At 39.4% G+C, this 25,612-nt stretch overlaps 2 protein-coding genes across 3 annotated transcripts in view; one reads left to right on the top strand and one right to left on the bottom strand.

The window, feature by feature from the left end:
• LOC144522299 (tumor protein p53-inducible protein 11-like) overlaps positions 1-25,612 on the top strand; it is a 43,451-nt gene that overhangs the window by 7,073 nt on the left and 10,766 nt on the right. The gene's annotated exons all lie outside the window — the stretch shown is intronic.
• On the bottom strand, positions 23,695-25,416 carry LOC144521541 (uncharacterized). The gene is made up of 4 exons (XM_078256091.1): positions 25,247-25,416; positions 24,909-25,067; positions 24,215-24,307; positions 23,695-24,107 (listed from the first exon to the last, which is right to left on the bottom strand). The coding sequence occupies exons 1-4, from the start codon at positions 25,253-25,255 to the stop codon at positions 23,922-23,924; spliced, it is 447 nt and encodes a 148-aa protein (XP_078112217.1). The 5' UTR covers positions 25,256-25,416; the 3' UTR covers positions 23,695-23,921.

Below are 25,612 nucleotides of genomic sequence, written 5' to 3'. Positions count from 1 at the left end.
AATCCCGTGCGAATCATGTCTGTAATTTGTCTAGTAGAAATTCCACCGAAAAGTTACCTACCGTATTTCTTCAAACACTGAGGTTGTGTGATAATATTAGTCCCGTGCAAATCAGCATTTCTGTGATTTGGGGTCTAATTGGCTGCGTTGTCAATTATAAATGAAAGTTTTGACAGAGCCTTGACATATCTGGGGGATAATGTCTGTAAATTTGAGTAAAATACAGACTTCAGTTATCCCGTGTGAATGCGCCACACGAAACACAGACGTGTCGGTGGTAATTTCTAAACCACAAGAGGTCCCCTGGTAACTACCAGTCCTGTGCAAATAGGGCTTATATAAAAAATGACAAGCTATAAATCAGGAGAATCTTTGGCATTATAGCCTGAAAACATGGCACAACCATTAACCTTTTATCGAAATGGTTGCTGAGTCAGTTGAATAACTGGATTGCCATTTATAGATTTTTCTAAGACATGAGGCATGCAAAGAAGAAGACAAAAACAAAACCAGAAGTTTGTGTAAACTGTCAAATATGGTTAAAAGATAATTCAGTAGCAGCTGTGTTTGTCAGCAGAATAGATGTCCCTGGTCCAACTTGGCCCGACCTTCGTTCAACAATGTGTCTTCTAAGTGATTTTTCCTGTTGTGATGGTGTAGATAAGGGTTGGAATCTCAGTCCTATGACGCAGTTTCAGAAATTGTTTTCATCTCAGTTTTTATTATATGTCTGGCACATTCATGCACTCAAAATGGAGCAGCACCAATATACATGTAACTGGCCAGACTGGTTACCAGTGCTCTTTCAGTGGTGCCTAGTCCTGTGTCATTAGGGCTCAGTGGCCAGCAGATCAGACTGTGGTTGTACTGGGCAGCTTCCAGGTATTAATGTGTAACTGTGTGAATGTGACAGGTCGTCGTTGCAAATGAGAAATTGTTCTCAATCGGCTTACCTGGATAAATAAAGGTTAAGAAAGGGCTGTATTCAACAAAAATCTTGGTCAACTGATATTCTACCTACTCTTCAACCAGATTGGTTGATGGGGAAAAAACATCTGCACGTTATCTCTAGATCATCCACGGTGCACTCTACCTGGTAGCGTTGTGTATCCATCAAAGTATTTTTCCACTAGTCCACTATATGTTTTTTATGCTTTGCAATGAGAGTGCTGCATATTCAAATGTTCAACTTTGGCTAAAAGTGAGTGCAGGGAGCGCAGTTATAGTGACGAGTGCAGCTTTTTACCCAAAGTTGAACATTCTTCCACTCTCTGTGTCCAGAAACAAACTCCAAACCTGCAGTGCTCAGCACAGACGCCTCGTCTGCATGTATTTGTAGCATCGTGTTAAAGGGGTGGTTCAGAATTTTGGACATAGGACCTCATTTCCAAGTTAGCCAGTGTGTTATTTATCAGTAGAGACAGTTTCAACACTTTTCATCCAGTCCTTCCAGTTGCAGAGTTCGCTGGTGCTAGGCTAGCACGAGTCAACAGTATCTGCTAGCCTGCCACTAAAAACAGTCTTACCCACTCCACAGTACACCCAAGGCAAATAAATTATAACGTCAGACTATCGATGTAAATGTCTGTGTTGATAGAATAATGTTAGAAATAAAACTAACCTTGCACCTCAATGATCACATTTGATGGACTAGTTTCTCAGCAGCAGCGGAATTTTACTTTGCTCCGGTTAGTAGTACTGTGCCGAAAAATAAACAGAGAAGCGCACTACAGTCGGGACACCTAGTAGTAGCCTAGTACGTTAGTATTGAAGCATTGGATTGGACACTAAGGACTGGGCAACATGGTGATTCAGTGTGCATTTAGAAATTGTAAAAATAAACCAAACAGATGGGCACCACAAAGTTTCCACAAATTTCCATTGGGAGATCCAGAAAGGAACCAACTGTGGCTTTTTGCTGCTGGCTTGGACATCAAGGTGGATACTCTACTCAAGTGGCAAATGTGTAGTGATCATTTTAGACCAGACGACTTTGAAAGACCCCGCAATCTAAAGGACCACAAGTCACTGACAACAAATGCGGTTCCATCCGTCTTTCCAGATGCACCAACAGCTACTGATGAACAGGTAATAACTTTTGGTAGGCTATTCTAGCTAATAAAGCTAGCCCCTTTTATAACATTAGCCTAGCTGCTACTGATAGATTGAGACTGACAACGTTAGTGGAGAGTAATGGTATAGCTACACTCTTGGTAGATACCTGGCTGGGCTAACTTTAGGTAATTGCTGACAGAAAAGTCATGTAAGCTCGGACAGTTTACATGCAAATTGCAGCGGCAGGTAAATAAACTTGTGTGATTGTCATGGAAACCGGCTTTCTCAGTAGCCTAGGTAATATCACTCCGCCACTGCTTTAGCCTATACTACCAACTACAGGGAACAAAGTAAAAACTATTGCAATTCGATATAAGGGTAGTTTTATTTCTAACATTATTCTATCAACACAGACATATACATCGATAGTCTGGCGTTATAATTTATTTGCCTCGGGTGTACTGTGGAGTGGGTAAGACTGTTTTTAGTGGCAGGCTAGCAGATACTGTTGACTTGCGCTAGCCTAGCACCAGCGAACTCTGTAACTGGAAGGACTGGATGAAAAGTGTTAAACGGTCTCCACTGATAAATAACACCCTGGCTAACTTGGAAATGAGGTCCTATGTCCAAAATTCTGAACCACCCCTTTAATATGCGGCGCTCCCATTCCAAAGCATTTACAACTCAAAGCCATTCAGCTATCCATTCACAGTGGAGGAGGGGTGGGACAAATACCAGTGTTTTCCCTAGATTGACTGCTTGTGCCTGGCGATGGGACCAAATTCCGTTCTCAATTTAAAATTGTCATTGTCATTTTTTTAAATCCACAGGAACCATGCTTCCATCGGCATGAATTAGAGCCACAGCACAGCACCTATTTAAAAAGAAAATACGTCACTTGGTTCAGCCTTCCCTTCATCCAGAGAAAGTACTTTACCTTGTGCCGATCCAAACGGTGCCGATCGCAGAGTATGCAGGTTTCCTTCCAAGAAACTATATCAGTGGACTTCACTAATGGACTTGATTGTTCTTCCTCTCATTTTGAAGCGTTTATCATTTTCATGAATGACAACCAGCCTGGATACACTTTTGTGCTGTATTATACCTTGTCCAAATTCTGTAGTTGCAATTAAGAAGCTTAAGAAAACATGAGCATACCGGAAAAGATTAAAGCCCCTTTACCACTGGACAAGAAAACCCTAACATCTGGCTTTTGTCTTTAGTAGGAAAGGTGCTCAGCATTTATTCTCAGGACAGATGACTATAGTAGTTACAGGTATTTATTGGCTCCAGCTCCAATCTGCAGTGATGTAAATATCACACACATTTTCCTCCCTTTTCCGGCGCAATGCTTTGACTCTTTGGCACCTCTGCCACAAATTCCGTCCACCTCAGCGCTCTAACATCATTCCAAATTAGTCTGCACAGAGTTTGAAAGAAAGCATTAATAAGTAACAGATATAAAAAAGACACCAATGGGAAAAGGAGTCTGTCGACAATTTTTAGCGGGTTCCCCTGTGTATAATAAACCTGCATGCGTATCTATCTGTCTGCAGGTAAACTCGCATACTACTGGACCCATCAGCCTAATATTGCTTCTGTGCAAATATGAGTGTATGCTTAAGGACCTCTCGTAGTGTAGTGATTCACAATTATCGACTGCTCTGTTTTATACCGCTATTGACTGCTGACGCCCTACTCCTCTTAATTGGCCAGTAGGGGCCAGTGCCAGTGGCGCCAGTGATCAACAACTTTTTCAGTAGCAAAAGGTCTGTTGCAGGCCACATTTTCACCTTTGTCGTGGAAAATGGGGGGTGGCTGTTTTGACGCGTGTGGTTCGGTAGTGGTGTATTTTGGCCTTAAAGGAGCAGGGAGGGACATTTGAGTGAGAAAGAGGGGAGAGGGACACACCTGGCAGAGATCTGCACTCTACTGCATGCACTTCTTTATTTCTTTTTCGTTTTTAAAGTTTAAACCCCTCCAAACATACTCTATTATTGTACATATGAAGTAGTGCTTGAAGTAGTAATAAATCACACCTCCTGAAGGACAGAAAACCGAACACCCTGTTGTGCAAAATGGTTTAAGCTCAAGGTAAAATATAATGTTGCCGCCAATGAGGCCAACCAAGCCCTGCATACAACACTCGCACTTACCCACACATACACACTTATTATGTTAGGTTATGTTATGTTATGTCTGTTGATGTGTCAGATTCACAATTCCTTTTGCTTGGCACTGCTAGAAAAAAAATCCCCTTCCTGCTGGTTCTGACAGGATTTCTGACATTAATGAGGCAGAGGAATGAGCAACTTCTTGCTATTGAAAAGTTAAATTTTCTTCTAAATAGATTAAAATCATGCAATCACAAACAGGCTCTTACAGAGGGAATAAACTGAAGCTAATAGGGCCAGGAGACGTATGCAACCTTTTCCCTGATTAGATATTAAAGGAGAATTCCAGCCAATTTTTACGTTAATCTTGATCGCTATAGCTACGCGAGTACTTTCGATAGAAAAAACCCGACCCGAATCAGTGCAGGTAACACGGAGAAGCTGCAGCTACGTACTACAAGTGTCCCCTGCGCTAAAACGGCAGTGGTTGGGGCAAGTTTTAGAGTGCCTTTGTGCCTCTTAACAGACACAAAATGCAATTAATATGTCTGTGCCACATGAACAGGGCCCTTACGTGTCAACAAGATGCGCTTTCAACTCAGACATTGTTTAAATTCACCTACCCTGGTCCCTGTCTCGATTCTGCCGGTAGCTAGCTTGCCCTGCTAGCTGATAGCCGTTAGCTGCTAGCTGCCATCCGGTGAGTGTATTCAGACAGGCTTCTGTAATAATCATCCCAATAACAATCCACAGAGCGGTGGTGGTGTGGATATGTCCTCCAGAGGACAGGTCATGTCACGTCTTGAAGTGTATTCCCCCCTAAAATAAACAGTAGTGCGGTAGTAGCTGTTAGCTGCTAGCTGCCCTCCGGTGAGTGTGTACAGCCAGATAGCCGTTAGCCGTTAGCTGCTAGATCCTCTGGAGGACATATCCACACCACCACCGCTCCGTGGATTGTTATTGGGATGATTATTACAGAAGCCTGTCTGAATACACTCACTGGACGGCAGCTAGCAGCTAACGGCTAACGGCTATCAGCTATCAGCTAGCAGGGCAAGCTAGCTACCGGCAGGATCGATACAAGGACCAGGGTAGGTGAATTTAAACAATGTCTGAGTTGGAAACGCATCTTGTTGACACGTAAGGGCCCTGTTCATGTGGCACAGACATATTAATTGCATTTTGTGTCTGTTAAGAGGCACAAAGGCACTCTAGAACTTGCCCCGACCACTGCCGTTTTAGCTCAGGGGACGCTTGTAGTACGTAGCTGCAGCTTCTCCGTGTTACCTGCACTGATTCGGGTCAGGGTTTTTTCTATCGAAAGTACTCGCGTAGCTATAGCGATCAAGATTAATGTAAAAATTGGCCGGAATTCTCCTTTAACCCTCATCATGCATGATCATCAGCCATCCTGTGCAAGCATTGATGTGCCACTGGCTAAGGTTGATTCCCTCATTTGTTTCTGTGTAAACTCAGCAGAGCCCTCATGGCATTTGTGGTGCTCAGTAAAAACCAGATTAGCAAGATGTGTCAGTGTAATCACACCAAGAGGCAGGTTTGGCATAAGTGAGGAAGAGTTAACAATATAGAGTGTGACAAACATTGGCAGTAATGGCAGAAAATCTTTTTCTGGATGTAAGTTGGAAATATCAAAAGTTTTAGCCTACCTATGGAAATATTCAGAGCAATCATCAAGTACATGAACCCAAACACATTATTCAGCAACAGTTCACTGGTCATGGCCTTCTGTTTTACCTCTGTGAAAGTGAAAAACGATCCATTTAGTTTCAAGGCGTCACAGATTGCAGCTGTGGGCCAATGAGCAAATTCTGGCCACGATTTAAGTGACACGCTGTCTGACCTTTTTCTAGTAGTCTAATATGGCTTGAATGCATTTAGGCTGATTTACCTACATAACACTTGCCTTACACACACACACACACACACACACACACACACACACACACACAGTTGTTGTGAAGAGCTGTTTGGGGAAAAATATTCTGGCGCAAGCTTTGGTCCTGTTGAAACTAGTACCCACTGACAAAAGACTTTACTTAGCGTGTCTGCCTACTTGTAAAGTGGGCTGCATGCCACCTGCTGAACGAGGACATAACATTTCCAAGAAGAGATGTAATGGCTTCTGAGAGGAAATGAGTGGAATACATTGCTGTCCACCAACAAAGACTACTACTCCTGTGTTACCTGCGAAAGCATGTGTTGAAAGGCTTGCTATTTTGAACAATGCCTTGTATTTTCTGCAGACAAGAGAAGGTTGACGTTTTAGTGAGAATCTAATATGCAATGTTCCAAGTATTGATTTTCTGTCACAAATAACCTTTATTATTTGCACTCTGTCTGCAGTGTGGGAGAATGATGGGCAAACCAATCTGAATAGTAACAAGAATGGAATGTGCCTGTGTTGGTATGGATGCAGCTGTGTGTAATGCACTGTTTGTGGAAGGTGCTCTGCTCACTGATGGGAGGAATTGATGCTGGGGGGGGGGATAGGTTTCTGTCATTGCGTCAGAGCTGAGTAACAGAAACATTGACAGTCTGCTAAACTAAGCAATTTGTTGGGACTCATAAGAGAAGACATTCTAACCCTGACATACGGCAATACATTCATTTAAATATATGTTTTTGCACAATTTGTAAAATGTGTAAGTAATCAATCAATAAGCTACCTATTAAGCTATCTTGAGTCATAATGAGGGCTGGGTATCAAACTTTTTGAGACCAAATTGTGTCTGTAATATTGTCTATTTGAGAGTGTGCTGTCTGTCTGAACATGGTTTAAGGATTGTTTACTTTCCAAATATTTCCTGATTTATGTTGCTAACTAAAGACTATTTTGTTTAGGCAAGGTTCCACATACAACAATGATGCACTGAGCAGTTTGGTGTAATTTAATAAACAAAGGGAAAAGGGATTAAAACATGTTTATATCCCACTAACTAAGGCATGTAAATGTTTTGGTTCAGTATCGGCACCAAAATTAACAAACACTTAACAAACAGCACTAACAACAACTGATAACTAGCTACTGGTTTGGTTATGATTAGGTCTGTGGAGTCTGCCAGTTCTGAGTCAGTAGATCAATGATATAGAAGTGGTTCAGTTGAGCCCATTTTCAACATTGAGCAAAGTAGACAATCACAATTAGCAGCACGACACACCTGCTGCAGCAGCTGATACCTTTCTGTCTCTGAAGCCATGAAAATTGACATCACAAGACGATTTAGTTGACCCAGCCAAAGTCATTACTGGCTTCGTTGCTTGTGAAGACTGAGGGAGGTAACGCATTCATAATAATTGCTGTCCCGTTTGTTTTTTATCTTTTCTTCATTGCTCCTGTAGTGTGAGCTGTAGAACAAGGTGATTTGTTACACTGGCCAACCGGCAAATGAAATGGCAACATCATCAATCCTGGTTGCTCTTGGAACACACATCTTTAAATTCAGTCAGTTAAAAAAGTAAGTCGGTAAGTAACAATCAGAGTTTAAAATTGCAAACTGTGTTTAAATGTGCGTTGTCGCTACGTTAGAATGTAACCTACAGGTTTTTTTTTGTAAATGCAGATCACTTTGTTGTGTGTCATGAGACCACATTGGTGCCAAATCTTGGTCTTGGTCTAGTGTGCTTCTGGCCTTTATAATACTGGAAGCGCTGAGCAGCACAGACACACACTAATGTTGATGTTGTTGGCTGTGTCTGTGGAACCCTCTTGTCGGCTCATTTGAACTTTATATGCAATATAAGGGTGCTTATTGCTGTGTAAACCCGAGGACGTGTGTGTATCTATTACCGCTATTGTGTCTGGAATGATAAGCATATGATTATCAGTAAATGACAAGCTTTCTTAAACATGGTGGGGAGAGGAAGTTAGATGATAGACAATACAAATGCAAAAATGTAATGAAATGAACTACATGTTACTAGATGGCAATATAAATGACAACATGTTTGATATTTTAAGGATCTCTTTTTGACCTTTACCTAGCAATTACTTCCACGTCGTGAAGAGAGCCTTTAGTGACGCAGGTTGAGCCCTCTTCATCATCCAGCAGGGCTGCCTAGCAACCAGGTAGCGCTTCAACAAGCAAGAAAAGCTGAGCAAGGAGGGAACAAGTGGAAGGCTTGAAATAGTCATATTGTGTGACACCTCGGGAATGAATCATCTGTGCAATTAACATTGTTTTGTTTATTGTGAAAGAGACACTTATTTATTTGGACTAACACAAAAAAGCAGTTGTCCTTGGTAGCACATATTGAAGTGTTTCACGTATTAAGTATTGCATTACTTCAGAATTCATTAAGAGAAGGTATTTCCATCCTGTTGCTGTTCAGTCGGGGGGCTCTAGGAGATGGGCAGCCAGAAAGCTGTTTTATTTGCTTTAACACTCACTCACTGACAGGGAGAGAAAGTAATTGTCCCCAGCCCTGTGGGTTTCTCTAAGAACACAGAAACATGTCTGCTCCACTTTTACAAATTGCAGATTATCTATTATTATATTAGTTATTCAGCACAATGGTCAACGAGATCAGATAAGCAGAAGAATACAAACAGGAAAGTTAGAAATATGGCATACACAGTGTTTCCTCTAGGATTTTATTTTTTTTTTTACTCAAAAGCATCATATGTCTTAGAATTACATTCCAGGATACTTTTTCTCACAAACGAGTTCTATTGCAGTCTTAGGACCAGAATAGAATCTGTTTTACTTCTGATACTACCAGATACATAACACATTTCGTCACTGCTCATTTTACATACAGTTTAGCAACAAAACAATATGCTGAGGGAACATTACTATGTTTTTTTTAATGTTGGTTTTGAGTGCTATGCATCCCCACAGTTAGTGAATACAGCGTGTCGCATGAATACGTATATATATATATATATATATATATATATATATATATATATATACACACACACACACACTTTCCCCATGTGATTGCAGTGGCAGTAGTTTTTTTTTTTTATTTAAAAATATGAATTGATTTTGAATCGGTAGAGCGTGATCTTATATCGCGATTCAAGCTCTACCAATTCAAAATCGATTCATAGAATTCCAAAAATCTATTCATATTTTAAATTTTTATTTATTATTTTTTTTTTGTCTACTGCAATCACATGGGAAAAGTAACTACACTTACATACTGTGAATCTTTTTTTTAATTGAGAATCGTTATTTTTTTAATCGAATCTTCGAGCCTAAGAATCGATATTAAATCGAATTGTGACATTTTCTGAATCGTGCACCCCTAATAAATAAATAAATAAATAAATAAAAATATATATATATACTGTATATGGAAACACTGCATACAGTTAAAAAAAGAGAGTGAGGTTGGTAGAGAACCAACATGCTTTTGTTTACATTTCCTACGCTAAAACAATATGTATAGTGCTTTGAGTATTTGAATATCAATATACAGCATACCCTCCCTGAGGCCCAGATTTCTTGTCAGAAACACAGACCAAGTAGTAAGCAGTTCTCTCCTTAATCTCTTAAACTAAACCTACTGTATGCCTCTGCAGCCCCAAGATTTATGTGCAGTGCTTTCTTCATAGTGTGTTTCTCTTAATCATTCCTAAAAAGGGGAGGAAAATATCCTTTTATCTACAGGCCACAGTGGGTTGTAAGTCTGACAATATACCTGTCAAACTGAAATTGATAGTAGAATACAATCTCTAAATGATTGTTAGTTTTAAAACCAACATTTTGATCCTATTTTTAACCCCAACGCCAGGGATCTACACAACAATAACCTTTTTTGTTGAGTATGAAACTGAAAAGTGCCTATTTTTGATACCGACATTTATAAACTCCAGTCTCTAACCACCTACTGTGAGTTCAAAATGTCACCACCCATTGCAGTGTACTTATTAAACAGCTACTCCGATTTCTCACCAAAAGATGCACTTATAGATACAAAACAACTCCATAACAATAATAATTCTGTTATTCTTCCAAGCACAATTAATTTCACAGCACTTTAAAAAAGGCTCCACTGTATCTTTTACTGTGTGCATTTTAAGCAAGTAATAATTCTGGTCGTAGTACAGCATTCTTGGGTGCACACAGAGTTTTAGTCATTAAAACCATTTGTTGTGCGTCATTAAAACCTGCCTCATGTGATCATTTAATTAGTCTCGGCTAACAGTTACCCTGGACAACAAGTGTTTGACATCTGGTATTTCCAGCTACCTGTGACGCCACTCAACTTCTGACTTAACTCTGTACACACTGCATACTTAGTTATGAGTTCATTAGGTACAAGTCGCTAAAACCAATGCAGTCTAATACAAAAATCCTGCATTAAATCCTACCGTTCATGTATAATGTTAATTTTTTGTTTAAACTTTTTTTTAGAGAGGTGTCTGTTCAACTGTATGATCATTTTGATGGTTGCAGTTTGCGGTGCCGTTGAATTGTAGTATGTTATACTGACGTGTTTCTATTATTTTGTCCACCCTATTTATATCAATTATATATAATCCCTCTGTATACTGCAATATAGTTCAAGCACCACAAGCAACAGCCTCTAAAATGATCATACAGCTGAATTTTTATGATTATGAAATTTCATAGCTTTCTTCAGCTTTGTCACAATTTGAAATCCTCTGTGAAAGTTTTGCAGCTTTAGTTTACAATAATATAAAACAATTCTGCTTCTGCGTTCTAACCTGTGCAATTGTAGAGGTGAGGACATAACCCTAACTGTTAGTTACTGCCCACCAGCAATAATAATAATAACATATAAGTAGTAATAATTACTGGTTGGCTGTTTCTCAGTGCAGCAGAGCTTTAAAGCTTTGTGTCAGCTTTTGCTGGTGTGTATGTTTTGAAGGTAGGACCTCATTCTCGTCTCCTTTTCCCCATGTGTGATGGATCCCTGCTGAGCTCTGATGATTTTGCTCCTTGGAGGAGATCATTCACCTCCCAGCTGCGCGTGTGCACTAAATGTCAGCTCTGCTTTACCTCACCACGTCTCAGCTGCTGCTGCTGCGTTGGCTGCACAGTGAGCCTGCCGTGTCAAAAAGGTTCCATAGATAGAAACTCAGTGATTTCATACCACTAGAGCCTCCCCCCACCACCTACTTTCTACAGAGAAGCTGTTACTAGAGACTGTTGCATCATGGGTTGTTGGTAGCCTTAATGTTACTAGGCTGGCGAGTAGGGCTGCAACTAACGATTATTTTCATAGTCGATTAATCTGTTGATTTTTTTTTTCTCGATTAGTTGTTTGGTCTCTAAAATGTCAGAAAATGGTGAAAAATGTGGATCAGTGTTTCCCAAAAGCCCAAGATGACGTCCTCAAATGTCTTGTTTTGTCCACAACTCAAAGATATTCAGTTTACTGTCAGAGAGGAGAGAAGAAATTAGAAAATATTCACATTTAAGAAGCTGGAATAAAATTTTTGTTACTTTTGTCTTAAAAAATTACTCAAACCGATTAATCTTTGCAGCTCTACTGGCGAGTTTCTTTAATTACATGTACAGTGTGTCTAAAAGTGTTAGCAATATATCAATATTTTATCGAAATCGTGATATGAGACTAGATTTTGTCTTAGATTTTGGATATCGAAATATTGGTATATGGTAAGTGGTGTCTTTTCCTAGTTTTAAAGGCTGCATTACAGTAAAGTAATGTAATTTTCTGAACTTACCAGACTGATCTAGCCATTCTATTATTTGCCTTTAACCACTTAATCATTATATCCACATTGTTGATGATTATTTATGTAAAATCTAATTGTGAAAATATTTTGTAAAGGCACCAATTGTTCGTCCTACAATATCGTCGCAATATTGACATAGAGGTATTTGGTAGAGATGCACCGATTACTGTAACTACTGTAGCATGTAAATAATGCACATAAAATACAAACGTGAGCAAGGGCGTTCAACAATCGCCATCATATCGAATCAACAGCCACGTGCAACCTAGCTAGCAGGTGAAGAACACAAACAACGAAATCACCAGCTAACAATGAACTGACAACATAAGTTATACGACTTATAGTTCTCAAGGACGCACACACGCCATCTCCACTGGCTAGTTATCCTCCGGACAGCAACAGTCTCTTTTTCCTTTCTCTCCCTTTTCCGCCGGGTGGCGCGCGTGCCCGATCGCGTGTGTAGCGCGTGTCCGCACTATTCTCCGACATGCACTCTAACAATCACTGCTTATAGACGGCCTTTTGTACAAATGCACTCGGGCGCCACATGATTAACATCGTGCAACATCAGCATTACACGTGCACATGGAACACACATGTAGGAAACCTCGTGAATTAACCTGCAAAATGTCAGGTGTTTGGAAATTCTTCAGCGTGTGTGAAGAAGATAACAAGTTTGCAATATGCAACACCTGCAAGGAAAAAGTAACATAACATTCCACTTTAGATGTGTGTGAATTTCCCACACCAGGAGTAATTCATATAGTTCTATTTTATAGCGATCGATTATCTGTTTAAAAAATGTTCTATGCAAAATGTAAGATGTTCTATTAAAGAAAAAATTGAAAATAAATATTTGTGTGTGCTGTAAAGTGGTTACAATAAATGAAAACGGAATCGGCTAAAATTGGTATCGGCAGGTCAAACTTAATGAAAAATCGGAATCGGCCTAGAAAATTGTAATCGGTGCATCACTAGTATTTGGTCAATAATATTGTGATATCTGATATTCTCCATTTCGCTCAGCTCTAAGTAGCTGTAGTGCAAGGAGGAGGAGGGATGGAGGGCTGTCTCTACTGAGACACAGCTGGACCACTGTTGTGTGAACGCAGTCCTTATCTACAATCCCTACAGCTGACTTCATAGGACAATGAAACTGTTGTTCAGAAATGCACCTTCTTGATTGATATCTCACTTAATAAGCAGGGCAGTCATGTAGTAGTATTTAATTGTCATTCCTAAAATTTTGAAACTAGATTGCAATGTTGAAAACCTTACTCTAACAGATGTGGTAGTAACAGCTCATTACACTGACAATGGCTACTGGAATACTCGGCTTTGTAAGTAATATGTAATTGTGATTCCCAAAAGATCTTCAGTAAACACTCTAGGAACTCTCTTACATAATTGTGTTGAAGCAAATCAGCCAACAAGAGGGTAATTTCCAATTTCCCTTGCTGCTGTGTGACGTAATAACTAAAAATTAGGCAGGTGAACTCCAAATCCCAGGAATCATTAGGACTAGTTAATTCCATGGGACTGTCCCTAGATGATTTAACAGCATTAATCTGTTCAGCTCAGCACAATGATCCATTGAGAGCAACTGAGAGCAGTTTTCTCCTCAGACTGACTGCATGTACAGATCTTCTCTGTATGTGTGTGTATAGAGTACAGTTTCCATGGTATGCATTGGTGGCCTGTTCTGACTCAAGAGAGGAATTCACTGCCTTCACCATTGTCCTTTGTTTATCACCAGTCATAAACACTGCTTTCTATGTTCATCTGTGTTCTCTGCCCGTTTGTCACAACTGAACCTCACTTGTAATTTCCACCTCATCAGAGACAGCATCTGTTACGCAGGGAAACCATCATTTTAGGTGATTTTGAAGAAAATAATCTGTGTTTTAACACCCCTGGATGGCTGGATACACCTACAGGGACAATGTCTCCTCTTACACGATATGATGTGCAGATCGCTGTTACCAGCCTACCCTCGACTGAGCTGTACTGATGTCACGGCCAACTGAATTTGTCAAATGTGTAATCACATAGGCCGCCGAATTTGAGACTTGTCACGTGTCAGTAGTTTTGGTGCCCCTGCATAACATGAGGTGCTAGGGTTTTTGTCTCTCGCAGACACAGGAGGTTGCAACAGTATTTTGACACCTGCACAATCTAATATTTATTACAGTATAATTGCAACAAATGTTTTCAGGGTGTGTTCATTTGTTCTGATTGTGTCAGATGGGTGTTGATTGATGGTAAAATTTGGGGCTACATTTGCCGACGTATTGTAAATCCTGTTATGTCCCACACTTGTGGGTAGACAAATTAACAAGAACATTTACTACTTATGTATACAGTACACACCATGATAGGGGTGTAGGATATAACAGCCCATGTGTCAACTCCTTGTATGAAGCCTTACCTGTTTTAATCTACTCCTCTTAGCAGTGCTTGGTTGGAGCTGTAATGACTTTGTTAAAGTTATAATGAGGTTCATTCCTCCCTGGCAGTCTTAATTGACTGTTAATACGTACCCGCACAGAATAAAAGTCTTCCTTTAGTGCAGTGGTGTAGTCTAGTTTATTGTACTGGGTACACTGTGATGAAGGGCTGTGCAATTAATCAATTACTAATCGCTATTACGATTTCGGCTCGATCAATAAAACGTAGGCCTAATCGAGAGAAACAATTATTTTCCACATTATGTTTTGCAAGTAAACTCTTTTTTTTGTCTTGTTTTGACTGAAAAAAAACCCATTTCAAACAGGAAAGTATTAAGAGGAATTTCACAGTTCAAGGTGTTTTCACTGTCGATTTGTTACTGTTTTTTAAGTTCAATAAATGGAGGAGAGTGATTAGGCAAGGGGTGATTTCTGTTTGTTTGTTTTGTTTTCCTTGAGACTGCAGAGGGTGGGGGTGGGAGAGCGTTTTAGTTTTTGTGCAATTTGTTTTTTTTTTTCTGTGCACCATCTGACATTACCTGTCATATATTGTGGAATTTTGTTTTGTATGTCTGAACGATATAAATGGTGCTAATTGATAAAAAATTGGTCACAAAAGAGTCATCTTGTTAAATAATCCTGATTTTAATATTGACCAAAATAATTGTGATTGTTTTGTTTTTTTTCTTAATCAAGCAGCCATGTTGCGTATCCTTGCGCATTTGTAAGTGGGTATACAAAAACCCTGGAGCTCTCTAATAACCCTTTTTCACTGGCCACAAAATCCACCTACACCCACTAACATCTGGCTTTTGTCTGCAGTGAGAAAGGTTATAGTCAGCATTCATTCCCAGGACAAATTACTTTGCAGTAGGTAGGCATGAGTATTTCTCGGCTCTAGCTACGATGCGCAGCAATGGAAAAGGGACACCCGGGTAGATACGCCAATTTTTAACCCTTTTTCGTTGCAATGGTGTGATGCGCGTCGGCTCAATCCGTAGCTTCTGTCATCTCAGCCACAAATTCCGTCCATCAGTCTCTGTGCAGCCTAAGCAGCGCTGGAAAATCAAATTAGTCGGCACCAAGTTTGAAATAGAGACTAAATAAGTAACCACTGTAATATTTGCACTGGCCTCTGTGTTGCTCTCTACTGTTTACTAACCTGATATTGTAAGAGTAGCATATCTCTTTTGAGGTGTGTGTGTGTGTGTGTGTGTGTCGTCTGGGGAGTGTGTGTGTGGGGCGTTGTCTGGGGAGTGTGTGTGTGTGTGGTGGAGCAAGTGATAGAGTAACATTAAATGCAGAGCAATCGGTCTGAGCAGAGGAGAGTTTAAGTTTATTAGCAAAGATATTAAGTGTATATACAGCAGTTTTGTGCACTGTATTGCAAAGCTGTAGCAGAAAAGTTAAAGTGGCCATATTATGCTCATTTTCAGGTTCATAATTGTATTTTGAGGTTGTACCTGAATAGGTTTACATGGTTTAATTTTCAAAAAACACCATATTTGTGTTGTACTGCACATTGCTGCAGATCTTCTTTTCACCCTGTGTGTTCAGGTCTCTGTTTTAGCTACAGAGTGAGGCATCGCACTTCTATCCCATCTTTGTTGGGAGGCGCACATGCGCAGTAGCTAGGTAAGGATCACTTCATCTAGCTAGCTGTTTGTTTCTTCATCTTCAGTAGTACAAGGCAGGATTAGCCGGGAGACTTCTTCTAAACGAGGGCGCACTTCCAACTTTGTGTGAAATACCTGCAGAACAGGGACATGTAAGTAGTTCTTTTGTAGATTATGGTGAACTAGTGTGTGTTGTAGCAGTGTTTTTGCCATTCAGAACGAGCTAGCATGCTACGGTTAGCCACCTCGTTTCAGCTAGTGACGTAAAAAAGCCCTGCCGATTTTGAAAAGCTCACCCGGAGACTGAAGGCAGGACACATTCAGAAACCAGTATCTTACTCAAAAACAGCATGGATGGTTTTTTTTCCAAGTTTGTATGCATGTGGAAGCACCAGAGACACAAAATAACACCCCAAATCCCAGAAAAAGTGATTTTTTTTCATAATATGGGCACTTTAACTACGCCTGTTTTCCGGCACGATCGTGATTTCATATGTGACACACCAGAAAAAAACCCCAGAAAGGCATAGTCTATTGGCTATTTTTTAGCAGGTTTACCGGTGTTTGGGTGGAAAAAGGGTATAAGTTGGTATTCAGTGTTTACCGTCGAATCAGGTAGACTGCTCTACTGCATTGGTGCCTCTTCACACCTTTTGATGTTCAGATAAATGTGTAGAAATATTGGGGAGTGTATGTATACAATGACAAAAAAACATAAAAAGGGTTTTATCTGAATTTATTAACTGCTTTAAAATGACATCAAATAAATGTTTCATTTGTTACCAAAGTTAGGCATCAAAGGCTAGCTTATTGCTTAATAAAAAGAAACTCTTGATGTGGATATTGTTTAGGACTGTAACTAGACTTTGAGGTAGTTACACACCAACCAGACGGCCGACCGTTGGCAGAAAAGGCAGTCGGACTGATCAGTCGGGTCCCCGATGTCCAAAAAGTGCTTCAGAACACACCGAAGAGACGCCGACTTGAGCATACACTCTGCATGTGCGTGAAATGTAATACGTCTCCATAGCAGCAGGCGGCGCTGCTCTGTATTGTTTCCATTAACAGTCTGATTGTTTCCCAGAAAATGAAAACCGGCAGCTGATTGGACGAACGCGTCACGTGGTTCTTTTTTCTCCAGAAATTCACAGCCAGACTGTCATGGCGGCTTGTTCAGAATACGATCTCATATTGTACTAAAATAGTTCACCAAAACGTGTTTCTGAAAACATTTTAAGCAAGAAATAGGCCATGCAGTTGCTGAATCTGTCTTCATTTCAGATCGACAAAGGTTAGTTAAAAAGATTCAGATTCAGAGAGTCAGATTTTGAGAGGCTCATCCGCTCGCCATTTCCGGGCGAGTCCCGACTGCCCTCTCTCTGACTGAACATGTCGGGTTGGCCCAAATGAAGGCAGACTGCTCCTCCGACGGACGACGGCACGGGACACAACGAACAGACTCGAGTCACCGACCTCGCCAGACAGTCCGACGGCCGATAATCGGCTCTGTGTGTCAGCACCTTAAGAGACACTACCATTTACTATCCATTTAACAATTTGGCTACAATTTAGCACACTGACCTTACATAGTCCTGTCATTTACTAGGTTTCAATCTAGTCTTGTTTTCTGTTTCATCAATTTTAAGCATTGTAAGGGATAAATGTATTTCATTGCAGCTGTCATAGAGCACAGCAACAAGGCGAGTGCATCAAAAAGCAGATCTTTTAAGCATTTCCTGGATGTAGTGTGAGTGAATTAGTTTGTCACTGTTGAGTAGATATCTGATGTTGTTGTGGAAATGCTGACCACTTACAGACTTCAAAGTGGAGTCCTACAGTTTCCCAGCTCGACCTGCCCTAGGGCACAGGACAGTCACGTTGGCCTGCATCAAGGAAAATTCGTGCCTCAGTCTTCCCCAGTGAATGGAGATACAAGGATTAGATAACAAAAGTACACATTGTCAACAGAAGAATTTTTCACTTACTTTTCCCACCAACTAACAAATCAGCTCAAGTGCTGATAACTTTTAGTTGCCACATAGAAATGATACAGTGGTAATGTGAAGACGGACAGACATCTTAACTACAAATGTCAACCTCATGGTGGCAATAAATGAGAAGTCAGAGCGTCACCAAAGCCAGCCTGATACAACGTCTGGGAACTTGGAATGTCTGTCCCCAAATTTGTGCCAATTCATCTTGTAGATGCAGAGATATTTCACTGGATAAGTGAAAACTCTGACCTGATGCTGAGGAAATGATTCATCATTTGGGCACCATGGATATACCAAATGTAATGGGAAAATGCTGCTAGAAAAGTAATTCTCCACAACCTCAGCAGCAGTGGAGGAGGCTGTTGCACCAGTAAGTCAACACAAACAAGCAACTCTTAACACTGTTTTTGAATCTTGATCTTATAGAGAGACACAAAGTCCCTCCCCTTCTGGTAGACCTTATTTCAGAAAGAATATGCACAGTAGTGAACGGGGAGAGACAAATACTTTTTTGATCCTGTTCGAATTGAGCCATGAATTACACATATGTTGTTTGTCAATTTCAAAGATTAAAGTTATTCCTTAGGACAATGAGAAATCCATATCATTAACACTAACCTTGAGCGGTAACACATTTACTAAGGTCAGTCAATTGTGGTCTCAAGAGACAGACATTAAATTGAGGATGAACTGGCAACACTTGTTTCTGGAGTCTGTGGAGATGCAAAGAAACTCCCGCACACTTGCAAAAATAAATGTCAACGTTACGGTACTAGACCAACATCAGGCAAAATGGAGTGAAAGTGTTGTTTTGTTCATGATCTACTCCTGGCACTATACAATGCTGCTAGATATCCCAAACATGGTGGTTAGGGGATTTAGAGGCTACTGGGCAACTGTGTCTCATGTTATTTATGGAAAAGAGGAGGAGATAAGCTGTAGAGACTGCTTTCTTATTTTGAGTAACACATTTGTTCACAGTTGCACGTCCACAACCACACACCACTTTGTTCATATGATACAATAGTTTGTTATGGAACGTTTTTCTTGGCACTAACCAGAGATCTCCGATGTAGTTCGCACATTATGTAGTTCACACATTTCCCACAATATCTTCCTATGTTTAGCAGCTTTTTATTTCCACAGCACATGTTCTGTCACAAAACCCTGGCGAAGGAACAGAGACAACACTGTTTGTTACTCACATTTGATTATTATATTTGGTATTACCTGTCTTTGTCTATCCCACTGGGAGGTAAATGCATTGATATTCTGCTTACATTGAACATAATTTATATTCCAAGGTAAATGTATTCAATGCATCAAAGGCTAATTAGAAACAAAACTTTAGGATAGCATAGTAAATACAGAGACCCCTCCTTCACCTGATTGAACAGAAATCAGCACAATATAATATATAGCAACAATCTTACTGAAGTGTTGTAGAGCACTTAGCCTAATTGCTTTAACACTGCAGGAACACTTTTGCTTTCACTGGGGAAAAAAACATCTCTTCAGGTGTCTGATTTGGTCTAAAGGGCTCTAAGCCATTTAAATTTGTACTATAATAACATCTCCTTGTCCTTTTGAACACCTATCTATTTTTACAGCATCTCAATACATGTTCTGTGAATGTTAAAATTTGACTCTGTGGTGCCTAAAATGGAAGTTGATCTGCTCTTAAATTCTGCTTCTCTTTATTCATTCTGTCCAGCTCACTCAATAATTCATTGTTTTACGCAACTCGTTCCTTCACCATCTTCATGTTTTACCCCGCTTTTATCATCCAGGTGAGATGTGGTTCGGTTCACAACTCAAGTAAAGTTTGTTGCCATTCTGAAGGAGTGAGGTTACATACAGCTACAAGTTAGTCCCACGTAAGTCTTTTAATGCTGACAAGAAGCCACTCATGAGGAAAACATGTCTTTTCTCCAGTTGACTGAACACAGATCAAAGTCTCTTCATTTATCCTAAAATATCACCTACGACAGCCAGGAGAATGACAGCAGAGTCACCGGTGGCTCATCAAAGGTGCTTTCAATAATTACGAAGCGATTGGTCCTTTGGTAGTTGCTAGGCAACGACATCAGCATTACTCTGCTACTGAAGGAGCATTGGTTAGGAGATTGGAATGGAGAGACAAGCAGTGTTATTTTATGTTTTATTTTATGGAGAAATGTGTGATTACAGTACATGCACTGAGGTGTGTCTTATTTACAGCTTTATCACAGATTTTGATGGTGGTGGAGGACACAATGCATTGCTGTAGTTTTGCATCATTTAGAGTGATGCAAGTGGTCGCTTTTAAAATGCATTAAATGAGGAAGAATATGAAGGGAGATAGTTGGGCTGAAGAACATATCGTTTCATCAATGATTTAACAATCTATGCATATGCAATTATCACATTAAAAAGGATACAATTTAATAAAGCAAATTGGGTAAAGTTTGCTTTTTAGTGACTTATTTTACAGTCTATTTCATCTAATAGGCTAATTAACATAATTTAGCCTGCAGCAAATGTCCCATCACAATCATGCTTAGAGTTCACTGACAGGTGTCTCATCTATTTTCACATCAAACTTTACATTTAGTGAAGAAGAGGAAAGATGTTTTTTTGCAAATTGAGCTGCCAAATTTTAGAACTGTATACTGTGTGTATGGCCAAATTAGGTAACGTCTTTAGAACATTGTAAAAGAAAATGCAAATATGCAATCTTATTTTTTTTCTGTAAGGTACTGCCCTTGCATACAGGCCTTTCATCAGATTTCCATAAGAAATAGGTCTGTCTGCATTTGTACCAAAGTTTCACTTTTTCTTTTTTCCATCAATGTTGCCTCTTCTTGCTATTACAGAACAGGGCAAGTCTAGTTCCTCATGCACTGTGTGGGAGTCCAAGTGGAGTGTTTGACAACAGAAGCCTGAACACATGCTGTGTAAGCTTCACTGACCGCTCCAAGCCTATGTATGCATGCCAATACAAGGGAATGTTGTTAATCCTTGCCATGTGTATCACAGACAGAAATGTACTCAGATTAGCACACTCTCTAGTTCCCACCTCTCTCTTCCAGTCAAACACAAAACAAAGAAGGAAGTGGGTCTGAGAAGAACAAAGTTTTAGGAAGACCTTATAATGTAATGCTGCTGCGTGGGTTTATTTACATTATCAATTAAAGGTCTTATGACATGCTGCTTTTTGGATGCTTTTATATAGGCCTCAGTGGTCCCCTAATACTGTATCTGAAGTCTCTTTCCCGAAATTCAGCCTTGGTGCAGAATTATAGCCACTACGAGTCAGTCCCACAATGAGCTTTCCTTAGTATGTGCCATTTCTGTGTCTGTAGCTTTAAATGCTATTGAGGAGGAGAGAGGTGGGGCAAGGTGGAGGGTGGGGGTGGGGGTGTGGCCTTGACCAACTGCCATGCTTCACTCATTAGCAAGCCATGATGTCTCTCTCTTTCTCATGGGCGGGCCAAATCTTCTGGGTGGGCAAAGCAGAGAAAGGGGAGGTAACCTTTCCCCTTATGACGTCATAAAGGGAAGATTCCAGATTGGCCCATCTGAGCTTTCATTTTCTCAAAGGCAGAGCAGGATACCCAGGGCTCGGTTTACACCTATCGCCATTTCTAGCCACTGGGGGACAATAGGCAGGCTGGGGGAACTCATATTAATGTTAAAAAACCTCATAAAGTGACATTTTCATGCCATGGGACCTTTAAGCTTGTTTGTATTTATCGCTATCATGTAGCCAAGGTGATGTCTTCAATTGCACGAAGAGAAGCTGCAAATCATCACATTTGAGACACTTGCACCAGCAAGTTAGTAGTATTTTTTTTAATGAGTAATTGACTTAGTTTATTAATCAGTTGGAAAGGTTATGATAAATTAAACAATGACAATTAACTAATCAATTAATTGTTTAAGCATACATTCCAATAGAACATCCAATTAAATTGTACAGCCTCAGAAATTAAAATATATTTACTTTTTATATTTTATTTATCTATAACTTTATCTTTTTGACTGAGCTATCACTAAAATGGAATATATGCCACACAATTGACTGCTGGGTTATTGTATTAGAGAGCTTTAGCATGTTAGTACTTTTTTTGCACTCTGTTCTCTTATAGAGCCTAGCTGTGCTGTTTGGCCTCTGTAAGAAAACCAACAGTATTTACTGTATTATATTTACTTGAAGCCTACAATGCGCCTCTAACTGTGATGACACACTTCCTTATTGGTGGTAAACTGAGCACTTTGTGGTGTTTCCTGGTAGCACTGATTGTTTTGTTTTTTCCTTTCCTGGTTGACAAAGCTCTCTGTTCTCCGTGTGGTATCCTCACCTTTGAGAGTGTAGTTCAATAACTCTTGTTTTACTCCTCTAGAGAATTGGCCTGTGGAGTAGCCATCAATTTTTAGACAGACCACCCCATTCCGTGCGTGTGCACACATTTGTGCATGCCTTTTTTACCTACAGTTGAACCATGGTGGAGGTAATACTATTGAGTCTTGATTTGACTATTGCTTGTCCCCATTTAATCCTCAGGCACAATTCATTAACACTAATCAATAGGACCACAGCAGTGTGTCCTGCTATCACAGTTAGCAGCTAAAGCATTGACAATATTTCCAGTTCTATGCATTGAAGAAATTATTGTCTGAATGTACAGATCAGAAATGTGTTGATAATAATAGGCTATATTCATTAAACAAATTTAAAACCCCAAAGTCTAAGTTATTAATACTGGAGGACTATTACTATTAAAACAGATGCAGGGAATTCCAGCAATCACAGCTTTATTGTTAAAGTTTAAAAAATATAGCAAACCTTCTGACTTATAAAGTGTAAGCAGAGTTCTTTCTTCACAAATGTATTGTTTGTGAAATACATGTATGTATGTATGTATGTATGTATGTACGTACATATATACATACATACATACATACAAATCTGGCTGGCTGTGCATCAGTGTAGCTTTAGTCTGTTTTAATTGTAACAGCATGTGGGGATAAAATAAGTCATGCTGAGAGCTTCAAACAGGAAACTGCCAAACTGAAGAAAGTAAAAGAAATTAGATTGTTGGAATAAAGGCCACTGAGTATTCATTTCAAATAAGACATAAATGTATCTAAGGTTTGGGCATATTGCTGTGTATGCTGTGTGTAGTTTGTGTTTGTTTGTGTGTGTGTCTGTGTCTGTGTGTCTGTCTGTGCTCTCAGCAGACCTAGAGGACATCTGGCTCCTTCCTCCAGTCTGACTTAAGAGCAAGGTTTTATAGGTTGCCTGTATTTCAGACCAGTGTTATGTAATTGTGTTGCATCATGAGTCAAGTCCTCAAGGGGATTATTATACCTCTTCCTGCCTGTGCTGTAGAAAGATGTCTTCTTCAGATCGAGGGGTAATAACATACACTCTAAAAAACATTATAGTGGCTCAACTTAAAAAAATTAAGGTAACAATTTGCATGGACTTTTTTAAGTAGTTCCAACTCAGTCAATATTGAGTAAATTCCGTGATTCTTTTATAGCCAGACTAACTCAATTATTTAAGTACATCCAACATGACTAACAAGCTTAATTAAAGTAAATCTACTTAAATTTCATGAAAATTTTTAGGTAATATTAAGTTGTCAAATTACTTAATTTGGGCTATTTTAACTTATTTATTTTACTTCCATTCTACTCAGAAATGTCCATGCAAATTGTTACCTTAACTTTGTGTTAGTAACTTTATTCACTTTAGACAGAATAAAATACAATAGCAATTCCTTTTTTATGATCAAACCTTTTATTGTAAAAGCAAAGTTACTGTCAACAGTACAGGTGCTGTACAAAACTTTACAAACATAAGAGTGCAACATATCCTGTTGAATTTGAGGACAGTCTAATTCTTCACATTTTTAGCACAGCAGTTTACTTTTTAAAGACATTACCTTCGGACTGGCTTTCAGCCCATCCAGCTCAAAGAATATCTTTTGAAATACCTCAAAAGTATTTTTCAGTTATTTTGGGTAGCTGAGGTTGAGTCCATATATCAGCCACATTAGCAAGACACAGGCTCTGGGTACGTCCAGGTCTTGCAGGACTTCTGTTCCCTCAATGAAGATCCTCGCGCTGGTTGGATCAGACATGGTGGCAACTCTGGATTTGACAATCTTCATCACTTCATTGACAATATCCCCACCATCCTGGCATGAGTAGGTCAGAATCAATGTCAGTGTTTTAGTCATCATATTTAAAATCAAGAGTAACACAAAGTACAGTGTGTCTGAAATTAAGTGTCTGATTTACTCACCAACTGCTCTTTGAAGAGATCCTCCTCCTTTTCTCTGAGATACACCATTAAGACACGGATAGCAATCTCTCTGCTTTTCTCCACAGACTCATCCTGTGAATAAGAAAAAAATATACTAAACTGCTCCTCTATGAATCTGGGATGTTAATAATTACATCACTAGGAAAAAAGACCTAAGAATGAGGTTTATAAGACTTGGACTGTACATATTACCAATCGGTATTGTTTTTAATTAAAATCAAGTAATGAATTGATCATTTAAAAAAAAAAAAAACCTATAAATATTAAATCTGTTGGCATTGTCTAAGTCTATAATGTTAATGTTTAATAATCAGTCCTTGGTGTTTGAAATTTTCAGATTTTACAAATCCAATTCATTTTAAAACTAAGAAATCTGCTTGCAAAAAACTGCACAGAAATGGGCTTTTGTCTTACTACATGCTTTTTCAGAATGCAAACATTAATGGCAGTTCAGTGCCAATTAACATCGTTAAGCTACCACTACAAACAAGATACAAAAGACTGCTCTGAAGCATGGTGCTCTTAAGACACTAGCTAGCTAAAAGTATGCTAACTCAACAGTCAGTGAATTAGCTTAGGACAAGCTACAACTTAAATTTTAGTGTGTGAAGACAAATTATGTATGCTGATACAGTAAGTACATGTTGCAAATGAAACAAAGAAAGATACTCACCAAGACACTTTTTTTGCAAACTCCCGTTTTGCCCGCTCTTCCTTTTGTCTTGTAGAAGGCGTGGTCAAGCAGCAAAACATGTCCGGGCAAGTTCAGTACTGAACTCAGCTTTTGAAAGATGCTCAGTGGAATGACAAGTAGAACTAACACAATCATTTTCTGTCGTTAAGAAAAGGTAAAAGTGTTTATTCATAATCGATATATATTTAAGTTAAGACACTTCATTATTTTCATTTTGATCTACTTCTTTAAATAAGTTATCAACTTACTAAAACATGTATATGTAACAAATTAAATTTTTTATGCTGTAAAAGCTCATGATTTTAAGCTTTACTTACTGATCCCATGAATGTTTTTTTTAGAGTGTAGGAAAAGCTCCGCTGATGTTTCTTATACGAAATTAAAGTCCCCCTCCACTCAAAAAAAGTAGTTTATGTTCCCTAAAATGTCTGACATTGACCATACTGAATTGTATCCATGCAAAGTTTTTCACTAGAGAGGTGTTTTCACATTCCTCTCCTGAAAGGGGGAAGACTGTGCAAGATTAGGTATGGCACTAATTTGTAAACAAATCGCTCCCTAATATGCAAAAGCCAGCAAAGAAACCTGAAACCTCCAGCACAGAGCGGACTGTCAGTATAGAGAGCGAAAACACACTGTCATCGTAGCTTTGTCAGCCACTGCCAGTACAAGCTTACACACAT

Source organism: Sander vitreus, chromosome 8 (genome assembly GCF_031162955.1).
Source record: "Sander vitreus isolate 19-12246 chromosome 8, sanVit1, whole genome shotgun sequence".
NCBI classification, from domain to species: Eukaryota; Metazoa; Chordata; class Actinopteri; order Perciformes; family Percidae; genus Sander; species Sander vitreus.
The sequence above is the reverse complement of the archived record's forward strand: the minus strand, read 5'-3'. Positions and strand labels throughout refer to the sequence as shown.

What these genes read in the sequence shown, in the direction of transcription:
- LOC144521541 (XM_078256091.1), bottom strand. An exon ending in TTTGCAAAAAAAGTGTCTTG is followed by an intron (nt 24,308 to 24,908) that starts GTGAGTATCTTT and finishes TCTTATTCACAG; the next exon opens with GATGAGTCTGTGGAGAAAAG. An exon ending in ATCTCTTCAAAGAGCAGTTG is followed by an intron (nt 24,108 to 24,214) that starts GTGAGTAAATCA and finishes TACTCATGCCAG; the next exon opens with GATGGTGGGGATATTGTCAA.